The following is a 21,465-nucleotide window of genomic DNA, read 5'->3' as shown; positions in this document are numbered from 1 at the left end:
GAGCATCATGCATGTTCTGTGCTGTGTTTGCAAGGTGCTACCTTTCCTTGCAGTGCTGCATGTGTATCACCGGTCCTCTCGCTCACACACACACACAGACACCAATTACATGCCCCATTTCCCTCGCTCAGACAGAGAAAACACACACACACACACACACACACACACACACACACACACACACACACACACACACACACACACACACACACACACACACACACACACACACACACACACACACACACACACACACACACACACACACTTCCCTGAAGGCTACAGAGTGATAAAGTACAATAGCACCTGTGCACACACACACACACACTAATGTGCCGTGATACCGGTGCACTCACCTCCACTTCCTTCTCGCTGGCAGACAGGCTGAAGCTGAAACACACACATATAATTAAATTACATTTAGTTGACATCACAGGACAAATATATAATTAAATTACATTTAGCTGACATCACAGAACAAACAGACATCTCAGACAGACAGAAAAACACCAGAGGCAGACAACAAAAAATCAAGTCTGTATCTGTGTGTGTGTGTGTGCGTGGCGACTTCGGAGTCTGTAATAAACACTAGGCTCGTTCACCACAAGCCTGTGTCTCTCTCTCTCTCTGTGTGTGTGTGTGTGTGTGTGTGTGTGTGTGTGTGTGTGTGTGTGTGTGTGTAAGTATGTGTGTGTTTTGACAGTGGGTTTGTTCCCTACAAGCTCATATCTGTGGTCAATGAGAACGGAAAAGAGATGACTGATATTGGCCGCAGGTGCAATTGTGTGTGTGTGTGTGTGTGTGTGTGTGTGTGTGTGTGTGTGTGTGTGTGTGTGTGTGTGTGTGTGTGTGTGTGTGTGTGTGTGTGTGTGTGTGTGTGTGTGTGTGTGTGTGTGTGTGTGTGTGTGATTTGACAGTGGGTTTGTTCCCCACAAGCTCATATCTGTGGTCAATGAGAACGGAAAAGAGATGACTGATATTGGCCGCAGGTGCAATTGTGTGTGTGTGTGTGTGTGTGTGTGTGTGTGTGTGTGTGATTTGACAGTGGGTTTGTTCCCCACAAGCTCATATCTGTGAGAACGGAAAAGAGATGACTGATATTGGCCGCAGGTGCAATTGTGTGTGTGTGTTAGCCGTTAGACTTGGAAGATTAGAAGCCATGTAGTGTGTGTGTGTGTGTGTGTGTGTGTGTGTGTGTGTGTGTGTGTGTGTGTGTGTGTGTGTGTGTGTGTGTGTGTGTGTGCGATTGCGAACTGCTTACCTGTTTCGCCTGTCCTCCTGTTCACTGGTATCCTCGGACAGAGCGGAGGTCGAGACTGTGGAGAGAAGAGGAGGGATGAGTAGAGAGAGAGAGAGAGAGAGAGAGAGAGAGACAGAGACAGAGACAGAGACAGAGACAGAGCACCTCAGAGAGAAATCTTGAACCAGGTGCTGAATATCAATACACACACACACACACACACACACACACACCTAAGCGCCAGAGAGAGAGAGAGAGAGAGAGAGAGAGAGAGAGAGAGAGAGAGAGAGAGAGAGAGAGAGAGAGAGAGAGAGAGAGAGAGAGAGAGAGAGAGAGAGAGTGAGAGAGAGAGAGAGAGCTTGCACCACCAGGTGCTAAATGTACACACACAAACACACAGCACCTAATACAGTCTGCATGTCTGTGACCTACACACTTCACATGTGGCCATGAGGGGCTGCTGTTTCCTGTATGACTAAGAGTTCACCACAGAGGAGACCACAGACACTGAAAGACAGAGATAGAAACAGATACAGAGAAACCAAGAGAAACTGAGAGAAACTGAGAGAAACAGAGAGAGAAACAGACACCGAGAAACAGATACAGAGAAACATGTACAGAGAAACAGATACAGAGAAACAGAGAGAAACAGACACAGAGAAACATGTACAGAGAAACAGAGAGAAACAGATACAGAGAAACAGAAAGTAAAAAAGAGAAAGCAACAAAGTGTGCCTGTGGTGTTTTTTTGTTTGTTTGTTTACCTTCCTTGTCTGCGGCGGAGGTCTCGCTGTCCTCCTGTGCCTTTTGACCCTCCTGAGACTCCATACTCTGCTCCTTCTCCTGAGGAAGGAATACAGAGCCTGAGGTGCACTCCTGACGAGACCTTTGCATCTTATACACACACACATGCACATCCACACACACACACACGGAAACAGCGAGGCTGCAGGTAGGAGTCTTCTCTGATGGGTCATCCAGATACCATCGCCTATTGAACTCCGGCATGCATGTCAACACACACACACACGATATCTCACACATGTTCTGTCTCACACACACACACGCTTCTCAAACATGGACCCGCCCACATGCTTCCCAACACGTTCACGTTCTCACACACACACACACACACACACACACACGCACACACACACGCACACACACACACGCACACACACACGCACACACACACGCACACACACACACACACACACACACACACACACACACACACACACGCACACACACACGCACACACACACACACACACACACACACACACACACACGCACACACACACGCTCCTCAATTTCCTGCTGAAGTCAGGTCAAATTAAGGTGTGCTCTACTCTTCTCCACTCCACTGCATGGGAAATATGCTGCGCTGGCTGGCAGGGCCTGACTGGCCGCATTCTTAACCAGCTGCCATCTTGACGAGTCACCGCTGACAAGGCACATAGCAAACACAGGCAGGCAGGCAGACACACACACACGAACACATACGTGCATGTGCAAACGCACGCACGCACACACACACACAGAAGTGACACTGTACATGCACTTTACTGCACACAGCAAAGAACACACTGTTATTCTGGTCTCTTCAGGGGGGCATTGAATCAAACTGCAGTAGGGGTGGTGGTGGCAAGTGGTAGAGGAGCCTGTTCAGCAACCAGAAGGTTGCAGGTTCGAGACCCGCTCTGCCTGGCCTGACGTTCTTAACCCAAGTTGCTTCTGGTGGCAGGGTGATACCCTGTGCAGCAGCCACAGTCACCGGTTTGAGAATTTGAGTGCAAACATGTGAATGTAAGGCATGCAATGGAAAGCGCTTCGAGGATGCAATGGAAAGTGCTCTAAAGCAGTGTTTCCCAGCCTTTTTTCCATCTTGTGTACCCCCCCCCCCCCCCCCTTCTTTTTTTGTCACACCACCGAACATTTGTGAACATTTCAAGTGGGTCTCAAGTTGGGAATGGTTGGGAACCCCTGTACTATCTAAATGCGGTCTATTCACCATTTTCCATAACTATCCTTGTGTGTAATGCATGCTCTCTCTCCTCACCAACTCCTTCTTGTGTGCGCCTCTCTCGCCCCCTGTTGGTGACTGGCCTGCGCCTGCGTCGCTGGTGGTGATGTCACCGCCGCCCTTGGGGACGACCTGATTCGCCGAGTCAGCTGAACGGCTGTTTCCATCGTCCGTAGCCGTGGTGACGTCTGAAGATTCCGTATGTGTACCTGTGGTGAGAGTTGAAAGGTGAGCGGTGAACAGGAAGTGAGAGGGGCATGACGTGATGATGAGCCAATAAGAGTCAACTGGGGAGGGCCTGGTCAGGAGGGAGCCAATAGAATGGCCTGATCAATAGAATGGTTTCCGGAACTCACCTGTCGCCATGTCGACAGCATCAACTGAAGACTCCAACAGTGTCTCCTCCTCTTCTGCAACGGGCAGCAGACTGGACCTGTGACTAAGACAAAATAAACACAGCGGACGTAAGCACGCACACACACACACACACACACACACAGTCAAACGATCCAACAATATACATGTTTTGAACAGGGTAATGAAAGGTAAACTCCTGGACATGAACTCGTACTTCAAATTGTTATTAAGTGTCTACATGTCAGTTAGCCTGATCAACCAGAACTAAATGTGAGATTAAATGTGTACTTTAGTCTGGCCCCGATGAATGACACATCGGAAGATTGTTGATGGAAACAACCGTTGTTTTTCAAACTGTGTCTGTGCCTATTGGCCAACGCTTTGCCGTCACTCCCTCATAACCCTGTCCGCTTTGCATCCGAAGATTCAAAACAAATCAAAACAAGAGCCCTGCATTGTGATTGGTTTGCCATATGCATACAGCTCCTCTGGTATTTTTACGTCATACTGCAGTGGTGGCTGTGTGTGATAAAAGCGTCAGCTAAGAATAATGTAATGTAATGTAATGCAGTGGTGTGCTGTGAGTTTTGTCATATTCCCCGTCATACCATAGATGCAGAACGATGGCTACATCTTGTGGTCCAACATAATAATAAATACAATGCAAATCCACCTGGGTGATTCCAGTACTCATTCGTAGATTTAAAAAAAAGAGCTTAGATAAAAATGAGATTAAATAAAAAAAATATGTAAAACTAAATACAAATATTTGATAATGTTGATAAAAATGAGCAAGCTTACCTCTCCAGTGCACCGCCAGAGTCAGGAGACAGCTGAGAGCCCAGCTTCTGCAAATCACACACAGATGCACACACAGACACACACACACACATGCACACGGAGAGGGAGCTGGATGATAAATATTCAGTAAACACAAACATCCGCCCACACACACACGCACCTGAAAAACGCTTAAAACACAAGCTTTCAAAACAGAATTACAAATCGTGTTGTCCACATCCATTTGTTGGACTTGGACGGACACACACACGCACGCACGCACGCACGCACGCACGCACGCACGCACGCACGCACGCACGCACGCACGCACACACGCACACACGCACACACGCACACACGCACACACGCACACACGCACACACGCACACACGCACACACGCACACACGCACACACACACACACACACACACACACACACACACACACACACACACACACACACACACACACACACACACACACCTTTCTCTCTTATCATTCCATGAGAAGTGAAATGAAAACATAAGTAAGCGGGTGCTTAAATAATGCGTGAGTGTGAAATAATATGCTAATTTATTACATAACATCTGGACTATGGAGATCATAACAACAACAGGAGGCGGGGGGGAGAGAGAGAGAGAGAGAGAGAGAGAGAGAGAGAGAGAGAGAGAGAGAGAGGATAGAGAGAGGAGAGAGAGAGAGAGAGAGAGAGGAGAGAGAGAGAGAGAGAGATGCAACTGTACCTATCAGTGATGCGCGGGTCGACGAAAAAACAAGACACACCCGACCGCTTTTTTCCCTAGTCCGCCCGCTTGCCCTGCCCGCAAGAAATATTCATGAAAAATATTGACCCGGCCCGCTTCCCGACCCGCCTTTGAAAATAGTAGCCGTGCGTCTTTATGAACACCCTAGCGTCATTGGCAAAGCACAATCACGTCAATAAAGGTCTTAAAAAGGAATTTGCGTCAAGAACAAGACAGCTGTGCATTTCAACAGGACATGTTGGATTTTTGAACTGAGGCCATGCAATGAGGACTGCCGACTGTCACCTGTTTATTTCGGTAACATCGTCGTTTGGATACATGGAGAAAATTAATCTGTAGGTTGGTGAGCAGACGGAGCCAGCCGTCAAGTGGATTGCCTCGTAGTCATGGTACGACACAGGAAATGAAAACAAACTCTGTAAGCAACACATGAGTGCGAAACCATTACAATTGTATAAGAAAATATGTAGGCTATATCCACCACTGCACTGTTTAGAGAGCACCCTCTGTGTTCTTCAAAATGCACTCAATGGTTGCACCTGCTGCACCAGTTGCGCGCAGAAGATATTCGGCCGACGCAGGAGCCTCATTGAGTCTCCTGCAGAGCGCGTGGCACCATCGTAGTTATTCAGCCATATAAACTTTGATCTATTTCGCAAAAAAATGTCCCTGTCTGCTAAAGTAAACTATAGCCTATTGGCTAGCCTATAGCCTACTTTAAAATTCGGCATCATTTCAAAGGTCCTGACCGACCGCACCCGACCCGAATTTCATTAAAAATAATATTTCATAACCCGTGCCTGCGGTCGACCGCAGTTAATTGCAAGCGCCCGCTGCTTTCGGGTCAGCCCGCGCATCACTGGTACCTATAGTCAAATCCCAGTAGTATTCAGTATTCAACATATTCAACACACTTCCTTATATCATAGAAACAAACCTTGGTAACAGCCTAGTACAGTATGTATACCAAACATGATTTCTATTTAATGCACACACCAGCCTCAAGCAGGATCACATTTGCATACCGATAACACATCCACAGACACATACAAATGTCAACACGTCCACACTCCAACACAGACAAACGTTTAACTCACACACCTATGTTACATTACATTACACTTAGCTGACACTTTAATCCAAAGCAACTTTTTTAAAAGTATATTTTTAAGTATTGGTTACAATGTGGGGTTGGAGTAATGTGGGGTTAGATGCCTTGCTCAAGGGCACTTTAGCCATGGATGTGGTAGGGTGTGGAGGGGTGGGATTCGAACCTACAGCCCTCTGATCTAAAGTCCATCTCCTTAACCACTAGGCCATGGCAGCCCGACATAAACCCGCACCTCAACTCCACATATGACACCAGAGTGACATAACATCCCATTATAGCCTGCACCTGTATACAGCCACACACTGAAGGCTATGGACCCCCTTGTGGGTTAAGGGGTCCCCTGAGGTGTGAAATGTCAAAATTATGTGCGCACACGCACACACACACGCGCGCACGCACACGCACACACACACACACACGCGCGCGCACCGCACGCACGCACACACACACCTCAAGTCTGCAGCTCAACACGTCTCCAATTTAATCCTTTAAAGCTACATCAACACAAGGCCGCAGTGGAACAGCATGTCCAACACAAACATCACAGGGATCCCAGTGTTTCCCATACATTGAGGAAACTATGGCGGCCCGCCATAGTTTAAATTTGGCCGCCATAGTTTACGAAAATGTAAAAAAAAAAAAAAAAAAAAAAAAAAAATTTTTTTTTTTTTTTTTTTTTTTTTTAAACGATATCCGTTTTTGTTAAAAACGATTTGAATTACGATTTTGAATTTCCTTCGCATTTTCCTCCTGGAGTAAATACATCCTATAGACTCTGTATTGGTTAGATAAGTAGTCCCACGGTAACACAGAATGAGGGGAAAGCATTAGGAAGTGACCGTAAGGGTATTACAGTTGATTCATGTGTGCACACGTGTAACATCGGGTGAGTAACAGAACATGTGCGCAACGATGCGTTATGACACGCCGATATGCGAGGATCTTCGTCCAAATCGCTAGTCGCATGCATCATCGCTAACTGCGTTTACATCGCGTGCCGCGTGTAAGGGAAATGTTAGTTGTTGACATGTATGGAATTCACTTCAATTTGTGCTGTTTCTTGCTTCAGTTGTGGACAAAACGATTGGCCAAACTCACAATAGAAAGCCTTTGCTGTGCTACTGTCCCAGAGAGCTGAAAAAAAAAACCTTCATAGAAGAAGTCACACAGGGGTGTTAACCAATCCAATGACTTCTCTCTCTCTCTCTCTCTCTCTCTCTCTCTCTCTCTCTCTCTCTCTCTCTCTCTCTCTCTCTCTCTCTCTCTCTCTCTCTCTCTCCCTCTCTCTGTCTCTCTCTCTCTCTCTCTCTCTCTCTCTCTCTCATAGTAGCCTACTATTTACCCATAACAAATGGTGAATTTCTGAGCCCTTTTCAATTTGTAGCCTATACCACTGAAGGCATGATAATGCTTCATCATATTTTAGAAATAGGGCCTATGTGCCTTTTATATACCATTTTGAAATTGTTTCAGTTGTTTATGACTTGTGTATGACTGAAATTATCTCTGCATACTATCAGTGCTGCATTGCTTTGTAAAGATAGGCTATTCAACACACTTTAAAAACACACTGAAAAGATACTGCCATAGTAGCCTACTGAAAACATTTTGTTCATAATAATGGTGATTAATAAATGGTGGTCTTAAATTTTCATACTGACATCCTTGAATTTGACTTGGTAGATCACGGCAGACCATCAACTTCAAAAGTAGATCTTGGTTAAAAAAAGGTTGGGCACCCCTGCTATAGAGAGAACCACAAGTGCTTGAAAGACAGGGATCAAAAGCCTAGTCAAGTTGTTGTAGTTTACTTGGGTTTGGGAGCAATATAAAAAACCTTCAGAGAAGGGACAGTTGGGATGAGTTTACTAACACTCCCTAGGCTTTGTTTTACAGTTGTAATGAGTTTGGTGACAGACCTTCATTGACACAGCAGAGGAGACATCGGGCTGCATATAGAAATTAATGTGTAATGAATGTGAATATAGACATAAATGTGTAATATGTTGTTCAGCCCTTTTAATGGGAGGAATTTGGAAAAAAACTGGCCCTGTGACCAGCACCCCTCATGTAGAATGTGTACGCCTACAGATATGTGTGGGGGAAAAGGCATAGCCTACCCTCTAAGACCCTTTTTGTCTATGCGTTAACAATTTCACAGTGCTCTTAAATTCTTATCTCTGCTCCTATTTTGTTTTATTATTGTTTCCCAGACCCCTGCATGAGGGACGAATGAAACTGTGTTGTAAACAGAAATTATTCACTGTACTGCATTTTTTGACAATGACAATGTACTACTATTATACAAGTCATGGGTAAAATCTTATGTAGCCTTATTTCTCAAAATATAAATGGCTGAAATATAGGCCCATGCCTACAGTTTCTCCATGCGGCAATGTCATACTGTAGTCATTGTTTTGCCGTTTTGCATTTACGCTGCAAGAATACACCCCCCCCCCCAAAAAAAAAGGCACGTGTGAGAAGACCCCCCCCCCCCCCCCCCCCCCCCCCCCCCCCCCACCCCCCCCCCCCCCCCCCCCCCCCCCCCCCCCCCCCCCCCCCCCCCCCCCCCCCCCCCCCCCCCCCCCCCCCTCCCCCCCGGACAAAATAAACCCTGGCTGCCCCCATAGTTTCCAAAATTTCTGTGGGAAACACTGGATCCCTTTACCCTACACGGAGAATCACACACATACGCACACACACACACCTCTCAGTCTCTCCACAGGGATTGCTTTACCCTGCAAGGAGAAGACCCACTCTGAAACAACACACACACACACACACACGCGCACGATCGCTTTACCCTGCATGGAGACACTAGGTACCAAACACGCGCACATAAGCACCTCCGTGTCTCTCTCTAGACATTTGGAGAGCATCAGCAAGAATCGCACTCACGCACGCACGCACGCACGCACACACTCCTTGCTCACCCTCCAAGGGATCCAGGAACCATCCATTTGGAGACACACACACACACACTTCTGTGTGACTGTAGCCTCCCTGCACACACACACAAACCTACGGTAACTAACGCACACTGTTCCCCTCTCTCACTCCCCCTCACACACACACCGTACACACTTGTTCCTCTCTTGCATCGCACCAGTGAGTTTATTTAACAACGTGCATATAAGGGCAAATCCAGAGAGAGAGAGAGAGAGAGAGAGAGAGACAGAGACAGAGAGATAGACCGAGAGAGAGAGAGAGAGAGAGAGAGAGAGAGAGAGAGAGAGAGAGAGAGAGAGAGAGAGAGCGTGCGAGTGTGTGTGTGTGTGTGAGTGTCATGGCCCAATTGACACCGTTCCTGTACTATATTGGTGTGTTGGTGTGAAAGAGAAATAACTGTAAAAAAGGGAAGGGGAAGTGATGAGGAAAAAAAGAATTAGCCAACGGAACGAGAGAAAGACAGAAACGAAAGAAAGAAAAGAGAGGGGAACAGAAAGAGAGAGAGGGAGGGAGGTGGTTGACCTGTGAATTGTTCAGGTTGAGGTCGAGCGAGACAGAGAGAGAAATAGAGAAAGATAAACAGATAGAAAGAGATTCAAGATTCAAGACTAGTTTATTACGTCTTATTATAGGTTTGAAGCCTATAAAGAGTAAAAATTGTCGTGAGAAATATAAAGGGAGAGAAATATAAAGGTTGAGCTGTGAATTGTGAGAGAGCGCGACAGAGAACAAGAGAAATAGAAAGAGCTTGAGAGAGATTGAGAATTAAAATAAAAAATAAAGGAGAGAGAGAGAGGGGGGGGGAGAGAGAGAGAGAGAGAGAGAGAGAGAGAGAGAAAGAGAGAGAGAGAGAGAGAGGGGGGGAGAGAGAGAGAGAGAGAGAGAGAGAGAGAGAGAGAGAGAGAGAGAGAGAGAGAGAGAGAGAGAGAGAGAGAGAGAGAGAGAGAATTAAATAAATACTGTATAAATAAAGGAAGAGAGAGATCTGACCTGGGAGTCGTTGTGGTTCATGGTGTCCCCCTGCTGCTGCTGCTCCTCTGGTGTAGCGTTGGGGTCACCCGGTGAAGAGGCCTCCCCACACCTGACACACACACACACACACACACACACGATACAGGAGGACACACACGCACGCGCACGCACGCGCACGCACACACTCACTCACACACGCACGCACACACACAATACAGGAGAAGAGACACGTAGAGATGAGTGAGAGACTTGACACTCGTTTTATTGCTCCACAACAACAAATACTACTACTATTACTGCAACCATGTCCACATTCCTCCTTCACTCACTCACTCACTCACTCACTCCCTCACGCACTCACCTCACTTCTGTCCAATTCCCTCACGTCTTCCTCTCACTTCAATTTCCTCCAGTCCAACTACTTCTCTCTCTCTCTCCCTCTCCTCACACTTAACCACAACACGCACTTCTCTTCTCTGTACTCTTCTGTTTTCTTGCTCTCGTCCTCTTCTCTTCTCCCCTGTCCTCTTCTCTTCCTCGCTCTCTTCCCTCGTTCTCGTCCTCTGCTGTCTTTCAGGCTGACTAGAACAGGAAGCAGCTGGCCTCATACAGTATGCTGTGTGAGTGAAATTGCGAGTGTGTGTATGTGTGTGTGAGTGTGTGTGTGAGAGTGTGTGTGAGAGTGTCCGCTCAAATGTGCGGAAAAGAGCGTAGAGAGAGTGAGTGACAAGACAAGAGTAAAATGGACTGTGTTTCAGTGTGTGTGCGAGTGTGTTTTAGTGTATGTGTGAGTGTGTTTTAGTGTCTGCGTCTCTACCCCCGCGCACAGGTGCACTGAAGGCTATGCAAAGCACCTCTTCAGCCACACACACACACACACACACACACACACACACACACACACACACACACACACACACACACACACACACACACACACACACACACACACACACACACACACACACACACACAGACACACACAGACACACACACACACACACACACACACACACCTGCTTTGAATGGCAAATGTACCCTAATGACATGAAATATCACCACAGTCTATTGTATCATGACCAAAAGGAGTGAGTCCATCACACACACACGGACACACACGGTTACTCGTAGATGCTCCCATCAACTAGTACTGAACATGAGACATATTTACAATATTGAATGTTCTGCCTATTGCCTATTCTCAAGTGCAGAAAAATATGTTCTCAAGGAAAAACTAATAACCTAAATGAATAACCAGATGAACACTTACCAACACAGTTACACGTACCAATGAGCCCCTTTGCATCTTCTAAGGCATTAGTTTGGTTGGCTGGCTAGCTGACTGACTGCATGCTAGTTATAAACAGAAAGTCCTTATTCCTTTATTGACATTACCAAATACCATGATGCAATAAGCAGGCTAAAATAAAAGTGGATGCAAAGCCCGCCACTCACCTGGGGGACTGAGAAGTGGCCTGGTCCACCTCCGCAGGCGTGTTGTTGGGAGATACCATGTTGCCTTGCGTGGGGGAGGATGGAATGACCTTACTGTTTTCAGAGGGCACAGGACCTGTGGGGAGAGCAGGGAGAGAGAGAAAGAGAGAGAGAGAGAGAGAGAGAGAGAGAGAGAGAGAGAGAGAGAGAGAGAGAGAGAGAGAGAGAGAGAGAGAGAGAGAGAGAGAGAGAGAGTGTCGTGACCCACTGTTACTGTACAGACAGAGTGGAGAAAGGAGAAACAGAAGTGCTTTAAGGGTCCAAGTCCTCTTGGGAAACCAAACACCAAAAGAACGAGAAATTGTGGCACTCCAGTTTCATAGTTTTTGTTTCAAAGCAAAAAAAAAACATTTTGACCTCCGCTTACCCATACACCTTCAAGATCTTCCTCACCCAGTGTTACTTTGAGTCACAGAGTTCAGTCGTTCTTTCACAGAGAGAGTAGTGATGGGGAGGGAGTGGTGTTAAAAAAGTACTGTGTTGTGCCCGATAATGCCCTTCATACATCAGCATAAAAACACACCCACACACGGACTACATAACAATGACTGAAAATGTAACACACAGCGATGGATGTACAGTACATGGCCTTAATGTTGACTGCTGCAATTCAAATGACAAACTGTATCAGAAAAGCAACAATAAGAGGAACGGACTGTTTGCCATGGAATAATAGAAAAATCGAGTACAATGGGAAAGAAAGAGACTGCTGTGTGTTTGCAATACACACACACACACACACAGTAAGAGTCCATGCTGACTCACTCATACACAAACACTCAGTAAGGGTTCATGCTCTCTCTCACTCACTCACTCTCTCTCACTCTCACTCTCACACACACACACATGGTAAGAGTTTATGCTCTCTCTCACTCACACATTCTCTCCTCCACACACACACACACACACGCGCACGCGCGCACACGCACACGCACACACACGCGCACACACACGCACACACGCGCACACACGCGCACACACGCGCACACGCGCACACACGCGCACACACGCGCACACACGCGCACCCACACACACACACGCGCACACACGCGCACACACGCGCACACACACGCACACACACACGCACACACACACGCACACACACACGCACACACACACGCACACACACACGCACACACACACGCACACACACACGCACACACACACACACACGCAGAATAAGAGTGTGTCCTCACCAGCTGCAGGAGTGTGTGTGGGAGGATGAGGAGCCTCTTGGTGTTCGCTCTGCTCAGCACATGCGGCCGGCTGCCGGTGGGCGTCCGCAAGCCCAGTGCATGCTGGGATACCGGCCCCTTCCTGCAGAACACACCAGGGACACACAACACGCTTATAATAAAACACAACAACATAGTCCACATAGAAACAGGCAAACAGGGACACACACTTATAATAAAACACAACAACATGGGCCACATAGAAACAACACACTTATAATAAAACACAACAACATGGGCTACATAGAAACAACACGGTTATACTAAAACACAACAACATGGGCTACATAGAAACAACACGCTTATAATAAAACACAACAACATGGGCTACGTAGAAACAGGCAAACAGGGACACGCACTTATAATAAAATACAACAACATGGGCTACATAGAAACAGGCAAACATGGACACGGTTATAATAAAACACAACAACATGGGTTACATAGAAACAACACGCTTATAATAAAACACAACAACATGGGCTACATAGAAACAACACGCTTATAATAAAACACAACAACATGGGCTACATAGAAACAACACACTTATAATAAAACACAACAACATGGGCCACATAGAAACAACACACTTATAATAAAACACAACAACATGGGCTACATAGAAACAGGCAAACAGCTCGCCCTAAATGTGTTTACAAGAAAACAACTTCTCTTAACCCATTTTGTCCTAAGCCCTTTTTTGGAAAAGGGTGCCCTCTTCCTATTAAATCCTAAATATCTCAGCCTTACAAACATGAAATGAGTTACATTTAAAAACCAAGACCTTCCTCTTGCATTATAATATGTTCATTCAGCTCTAACATACCCACATAGTTAATAAAACAGCTCAAATCTAAAAATCCTGAATGCAGTGTATATGTGTCTCTAGGACACAATGGGTTAAATGGGTTGCATGAAAAACAGCTCAACCTTAAATGTTTTTTCTTACTTATATTTGAGGTACCACACACGGTTCTAGAAAAACAACAACCTAGAAGAAAACAACTTCTCCTCAATTTGTTACATAAAAACCAACCGGCAAACAGCTCGTCCTAAATCTGTTTTTTTTTTTGAGGGACACACAGTTATAAAAAATGACAAAAAGCAAGCCACTTCTCCTAAATGTGTTACATAGAAAACAGCAGGCAAAGAGCTCGTCTTAAATGCGTTTTCTTAAAGGGACACTGTGCAGGAAATGGTCCAAAAAGGTACTGCAACTACGCTGCTCATTGAAACTGGGCTGCCTATTGCCAAACTTGATCTTTTCATGAAAGTTTAATAAGTAATAAACAAATATTTTCTAGTATGGCCCAAGTAGAGTCACTTCTGCAGCTAAAAATGGCTATTTCTGGAAATTCAAAATGGCGGACCATTGGGAAGTTCCCCCTTTTCATGTATGAAAAGTGCAATTTTTCCAGTCATAATGAATACTTAGAATTTGATGCTGGTGGTAAGTATTCATGAAAAAGGTAACATTAGTGAATGGGCAGAATGAATTCTGGAAATTAACAACTAAAAATCTCACACAGTCAGTGGCGTTTTTAGCCCAAAATTACCACAGGGGCCTGACAGGGGCCCACATGTTTTGAGGGGGGCCCATGTACCTTATATTCTTCGACCATACTTTTGCCAAAATATCTGCCTTTTTCTAAACCCAGTATTGCCTAAAAAACCTGCAAAAACACATGCTTCAGCATCTGAAGCACATACTAAGCATGTAATTAATTGAATTAAAAGCTGCTTCATTTTGCATTATCACCCATTCATTCAGCTCTAACATACAAACTTTCTTCATTTACAGAAATTTTGAATTTCATGAGCCTAAAGCTACATCATGCAGCTCCTGGCACTACGGTCAATGATCGTATTTGGCACAGTATTTGGCATCAATGGGTTAACCAACTTACCAATTTCATATTTAATCTAACTGTTAAATCACAATGAGCTGCATGCCTTGTTTGAAATGTGCTATACCAATTATTATTGTTATGGAAAAAATATAATGGCAAGAACATACAAACTAGGGATGGGCGGTTTTGAAAACAAAAAGTGTATCACAGTTTTCTTGATGACAATTGGATCTGCACATTTTTAAAAAAATATATATATATAAGTGGCGATTTTCCCCCAAACCTTTCTAACGAAAAGACTGAAATTAAATTTAAAAATGAGATAAAATCATGAATTTAAATTAATCTCCATTTCTATTTGATCACTTTTTCATTTCAATAATATTTTTTATAATTAACAGTTTATATTTCCCTATCCAACAAAGTCTCAAATAAGAGAAAACCCAAGGAAGAAGGGTTAAATGATTATAAGCAGCTGCTAATTTCTCTGGCAGCTATTTTGGGCTTTTTTTTCTAAGCCAGCCCAAAACAGCTTATTTCTCTTACACCTGGCAACACTAGTTGCTTATTTCACGTTCTACACCTGGCAACACTGGTTCCTAGGTCCGGCGTCCTGTTGCTTGCGCTTGACTAGTAAGTTAGCGACAGAACAGTGGGAACAGAAACGAAACAGACTGAAGACACGGAAAACAAACGGATTTACTGACATTGTGTGAATATTTCCTTTGAATTAAAGGCCAAATCCAACGTAGAAGGTATTTTGTCCGGTGGTTTGTGTCATATGGCGATGCATTTCGCTCCTATTTTGCTCCCAAATAATTTCAAACAGCAATGTAGCAATGTTGTCTATCCATTTCATTTGTAAGCTAGGCTACGTTAGCCTATGACAAAACTCATAAGCAGCCTTAATAGCAGTGCTGCAGCACACACAGTTGGGATGGCAATTACCGTTATGAATCTCAGAACTGTTAATAATTAATAAAATAGCACCACATAGAATTGCCTTTTAACTCAGCCACATACAATAGCCTAAGTGCCCAAACCGAATGCATGCCACCATTCCGTTTAAAACCGGCTTATTCCTCACCTACAGAAACTTAAGGAAATTAATTGTTTCCTCACTTCAGCATGTTATCCAACTTCATTTAAGTCCAACGATGATAGCTCCAAAAATGAAGAAGTTCTAGCTCACAAGTCTGCAGGCCGCTGCTTGCAGCAGGTGGAACATCTCGTGAATAGGGTGGAGTGTGTGTAGGGGCAGTGGCCGTACCTCATCCGAGCCTGGGGGCAAAGTATTGACGAAGCCCCCCCTACCCAACATGTGTAATGTCACTAGGACTCAATTCTGTACCCCCTCTGTGCCTGTGCCTGGGACAACTGACCCTCCTAGTCCCTTCCTGTGTGTGTTGTCCTTGGCATCCGTCAATGCACGTTGCAAACCTTTTAGACATTTTTTTTTTGTATTATTGGCTGGCCTGGCGCAGGGGCCCTAGGGGGGGCCTGGACCAACCCTACAGGGGCCCAGGCCCACCCTGGCCCCTGTCTAAAAACGCCCATGAACACAGTGTTCCTTTAATTGTATTTGAGGGACACACGCAAGCAAGACAAAAACAACTTCTCCTAAACGTGTTACATAAAACAACAACTGGCAAAGAGCTCCTCAAATGCATTCTTTGAGGAGAACACTATTCTCCAAAAAAACAATATCTCCTGGATGAAAGCCCTCCTAAATGTGTGTAAATATGTTTGATGACAACAGGTAAACCTAGAGAAAAATGTTGTGGTCAGCAAACAAGATTTGTCCAACTTATCTTTCTGCTACAGCAATGCAGTAGTATTGGTCATGCAGTTGTTGGTCTGTGTATCCAATTGTGGCTTGTAGGAGTGTGTATTCATTCGTGTGTCCTCTTTCTCAGGTGTGAACTACGCTATTCCTGTCCACTCTAATTTTAGTCGGTGATGGCCGTTTTGGGATCGGACATCCAAAATATGTTTCCTCCGCTTCGGCGGTGGTAGAAGCCTACAGTACTACACGAGGCGGCCAGCGATCTTCCAAGACCTTAGCCCTCCGACACATTACCATTTCCTGTTCGAAGCACTACCATTTCCTGTTTGCCACACACCAGGTGTTCATTCCAATATGCAACCTTGCATCCTCCACTTGTGCTTGTGGCCTCATACCAGGAAGTAATATGTCGTGATGACATCACTGACAAGAGCATTATATTTCAATATCTATTTCAATAACTCGTAAAAGCTCAATTGTAATGTCATTTTCTCATTTGCAAACTGGATGGTGAATGAAGAACAGCCCCCCAAAAATTGTTGTGGATAGGCTGACAGCGGGAGAAACTTAATTGAGGCATCAACAAAACATGAGGCCATAAGCACAAGTGGAGGACAAGTGTGCATATTGGAACGCACACCAGGAAGGAACCCAGGAATCTCAGAAGTGTCATCATAGGTCAGCATGTGACTACCATTGGTCAACACAGGTCACATGACCAGAGGTCCAGGTGACATGATGATCATGGGGCAAATCCCCAGTGATGGGGGAGGAGGACAATAGAAAGGGGATGTGACTTAGGAAAGGAGAGTCCTGCTATACTTCCTACAAAGGGACTTGTGACTGGGGCTGCACAATTAATCGAAAATAATCGAAAATCGTGATGTCATCGGGATATCGAAGTCGTGATTTCAATCGTGATTTAATCGTGGCAATAGTGACCTACCTTCGAGGGCGTCCTTGAAACCAGAACATACTGACAGGCTGGTGTTTCTGGCCAGAAATCTGTTCACCTAAGTTTCATGATGCTATTGGATTTATATAATTATTACAATTCATTTTATTTTTGTCATCCCGTATATATTTCATTCTTGGTTATATTTAATTTTGTTAATTTTTTTTAAAAATCACCAAAAATCAATAATCGTGATTATGATTTTGACCCAAATAATAGTGATTGTGATTTTTTCCATAATTGTGCATCCCTACTTGTGACGAAGGAGTAATAAAAAATAATAAAGTAAGTTCATGACTGAGCAGAATGAGACACCTCGCCCTGTAAGATCCTTACTTTTACTTGTTTGCATTTGTTTTAATCAGTGCATGACAAGAACTGATTCGGAGCAAAACTGTCTCTCTCACTCTACAATGCGCTGTGACAATACACGCTTGCACACACACTCCCTTTCTCTCTCTTATTTCTCTCAAGATAAATAATTGTTCCGTCAGAGATTCGGTCATGAATGCGCTGAGGTGAGGCACCCAGGCTACATATACAAGAAGAGCCTGTCAGTTAACCAGTGACAAAAAACAGCATTGACTCTTGTAAATGCGCCGAAGTCACACACGCACGCACGCACGCACGCACACAGGCCTATGCCGATTGGACAGGGTCTAATAGCAGCCCTACGCCGATTGGACAGGGTCTAACAGCAGGCTTCCGCCAATTGGACAGGGTCTACAGCAGGCCTATGCCGATTGGACAGGGTCTACAGCAGGCCTATGCCGATTGGACAGGGTCTACAGCAGTGCTGCCTGTCATTGGAGAGGGTTTACAGCTAGCTTACCTGTGATTGGCTGGCTGTTGACACGGCTTCCCTTTGTGGACCTGCGGCTCCTGAAAGCAGAAATGCACGTTTGGCTCAAGAAACATAGAAGACACAAACGTACACACACACACACACACACACACACACACACACACACACAAACACACACAAACACACACACACACACACAAACGTACACACACAAACGTACACACACACAAACGTACACACACACAAACGTACACACACACAAACGTACACACACAAACACGCACACGCACACGCACACGCACACGCACGCGCACGCACACGCGCACACACACGTGCGCGCACACACGCCCGCACACACACACACACAAACACGCACACGCACACGCACACGCACACGCACACACACACACACACATCTCTGTGGTGACCCCTTAGCCACACAGGAAACAGCAGCCCCTCACATGGCCACACTTCAAGTGTGTAGGTGAGAGAAATGCAGAATGACTAGACTGCATCAGGTGCTCGGTGTGTGTGTGTGTGTGTGTGTGTGTGTGTGTGTGTGTGTGTGTGTGTGTGTGTATACATTTAGCAGCTGGTGCAATATCTCTGTCAATCTCTGTCTGTTGTCCCTCCCTCTCTCTCTCTGTTGCTTGCACTCTGCCCGTCAGTCTCTCTGTCTGTTGTCTCTCCCTCTCTCAAATTCAAATTCAAATGTGCTTTATTGGTATGACCAGAGCCATCTAATAACAGAGTTACGCCACTCCCATAGACCTCTATGGACCAATCTTTCCACAGCAATGGCGGCTCTCATGGAGCCTCACGGAGCGTTAACATGGAAATCCCCATTGACTTTAGTTCTATTAGAAGTTACTTAGTTCTAGGAGGTGGCCGTAGAACACAGAAAATGTGGTAAAGGTAATGTAATTTGTTTGTACTTAATCTTTGTTTGGTATGTGCATGGTTCTGTGTTAGTTTCCAACGAACAAAAGTTTACTGTTAAGAAACATTTCTTCGATGCCCACATTTTAATCTACGCGAATCACATCACCAACCGACTTCCTGGTCCCCGGTTTGCGCAACTCTTATTAGACGGCTCTGGGTATGACTATTGATAACAGTGTTGCCAAAGCTTACAGATAATATAAACAATAAACAACAACCATTATGGTCAACCATTACAGTCTCTCTCTCCCTCTCTCTCTCTGTTGCTCATGCTCTGTCTGTCTCTCTCACACACACACACACACACACACCCACGGCAGCAGCTCAGGTATTAAAGGGACAGTTTGGTCAATTTCAACATGCAGTTGTATTGCTCACGCTACCCTTGACTTGTCAGTACCTGGTGATGCCACATTTTTCGGCTCAGCCCTTTCCGAGATATGAGCAATTCTAATGGGGGCAGCGTTTGTTTACATTTTTAAAAAATGAAACATAGGCCAACTCCAAATATTTTCCCAAAAGGTACTGCTGTTTGCTAGTTGTCTGCTGATGTTTTATAACCTTTTGGATGTTTTTGGGAATAAATAAAAATGTTTTTTTGAAATGTAAATAAAGAGCTGCCCCCATTACAATGACCAGGATCTCGGAAACGGCTGAAGAAGAAGAAAAAAAATCTCAGGCACTGACAAGTCCAGGGTAGTGTGAGCATTACAACTGCATGTTGAAATTGACCAAACCCTTTAAGTATTAAATCCTCCACATTCCTCCAGTGTTTGCCCACAAAGCTGGATAAGACGTGCCACACTATATCCTTTAATCATCTCCTTTCTTTCTCATTCTCTCTCTTCCCTCTTTTCTCCCTCTCTCACATCACTACCTCTCACTCTTCTCTTTTCCCTCTTATCCCCCCTTCATCCTTCTCTCTCCCTTGTCTCTCTCCCTCTTGCATGTTCACTAAAGACTCCTTGCTCTTTCAGTTTCTCCTTCCCTCTCTCCCTCCCATTCTTCTTTCTCTCCTTTTGACTCCCTCTCTCCCCCCTTTCTCTTCCTCTACATTCCTCCAGTGTTTGCCCACAGGCCCAAGGTATGATGTGTCCAATGATTCTCTCTCTCTCTCTCTCTCTCTCTCTCTCTCTCTCTCTCTCTCTCTCTCTCTCTCTCTCTCTCTCTCTCTCTCTCTCTCTCTCTCTCTCTCTCTCTCTCTCTCTCTCTCTCTCTCTCTCTCTTCTCTCTCTCTCTCTCTCTCTCTCTCTCTCTCTCTCTCTCTCTCTCTGTCTCTCTCTCTCTCTCTCTCTCTCTCTCTCTCTCTCTCTCTCTCTCTCTCTCGTCATGCAGGCACCACAGTGTTTGTTTCAGAGGGTTAAACGGTGAAGGGTGGACAGGGGTGACTGGTAATCTGCAGCACAGAAGCTAGAGGACAAAGGGAGTTGGACATACAGCACAATTGGATTGGGGTGCGTGTGTGCGTGTGTGTGCGTGTGCGTGTGCGTGTGTGTGTGTGTGTGCGAGCGTGTGCGCCTGTGCGTGTGAAGAGAAAGTCGGCTTTTTCGACCATTTTAAATGGCATCTAACGGATGACTTCTTACGGAGTGCTTATGAATGTGTATTTGTACACCTACAGTATGTATGTAAGGGTGTGAGTGGGCACTGTGCATGAGTACAGTGTGTGTGTGTGTGTGTGTGTGTGTGTGGGTATATGTGTTTGTGTGTGCGTGTGTGTGTGCGTGTGTGTGTGCGCATGTGTCTGCGTGCAAGAGAGTGCATGTGGGTGCGTGTGTGTCTCAAGCTCTGAATCTGTGTATTCTGTCCAAAGAAGGTATTGTTTTTGGTCGGGCAGCGGCAGGGGCAGCCATACAAGGCTGGGGTCCTGTGTGTCCGGTGGCCCATGGCTGGTAATGGGGCATACGGGGTCCTTAAGCTGCTAATGGGGCATACAGGGTGACTGCCGACCGCCTGCACGCTAATCCAGATATTACGGAGTGGACACCAAACACACACGCAGAGCGAGCTCACGCACGCACGCACGCACGCACGCACGCACGCACGCACGCACACGGTCCTACAGTTTTTGGGACAGATGTGGATGTGCAGCACAACAAATCACACAATTAAGAGTGTTTGTCCCTCCTCGGGTACAAAGAAGACGAAATACTCTTAATATTGTTGTAATTCTCTTCTCTATAAGCTTTGACATTTTTTT

At 45.5% G+C, this 21,465-nt stretch overlaps 1 protein-coding gene across 1 annotated transcript in view; it reads right to left on the bottom strand.

Moving 5' to 3' along the window:
* lrmp (lymphoid-restricted membrane protein) overlaps window positions 1-21,465 on the bottom strand; it is a 73,670-nt gene that overhangs the window by 15,610 nt on the left and 36,595 nt on the right. The window contains exons 20-29 of the mRNA XM_063217772.1: window positions 18,351-18,400; window positions 12,889-13,009; window positions 11,654-11,768; window positions 10,217-10,307; window positions 4,424-4,470; window positions 3,622-3,704; window positions 3,302-3,474; window positions 2,005-2,311; window positions 1,262-1,316; window positions 357-390 (exon numbers count right to left, since the gene is read on the bottom strand). Coding sequence (XP_063073842.1) covers window positions 357-390; window positions 1,262-1,316; window positions 2,005-2,311; window positions 3,302-3,474; window positions 3,622-3,704; window positions 4,424-4,470; window positions 10,217-10,307; window positions 11,654-11,768; window positions 12,889-13,009; window positions 18,351-18,400 — 1,076 coding nt within the window. The remainder of the gene's footprint in view (window positions 1-356; window positions 391-1,261; window positions 1,317-2,004; window positions 2,312-3,301; window positions 3,475-3,621; window positions 3,705-4,423; window positions 4,471-10,216; window positions 10,308-11,653; window positions 11,769-12,888; window positions 13,010-18,350; window positions 18,401-21,465) is intronic.

The sequence above is a fragment of the Engraulis encrasicolus genome, chromosome 15 (genome assembly GCF_034702125.1).
Source record: "Engraulis encrasicolus isolate BLACKSEA-1 chromosome 15, IST_EnEncr_1.0, whole genome shotgun sequence".
Lineage (NCBI taxonomy): Eukaryota > Metazoa > Chordata > Actinopteri > Clupeiformes > Engraulidae > Engraulis > Engraulis encrasicolus.
Note: the sequence above shows the minus strand (reverse complement) of the source record. Positions and strands in the feature narration are given on the sequence as shown.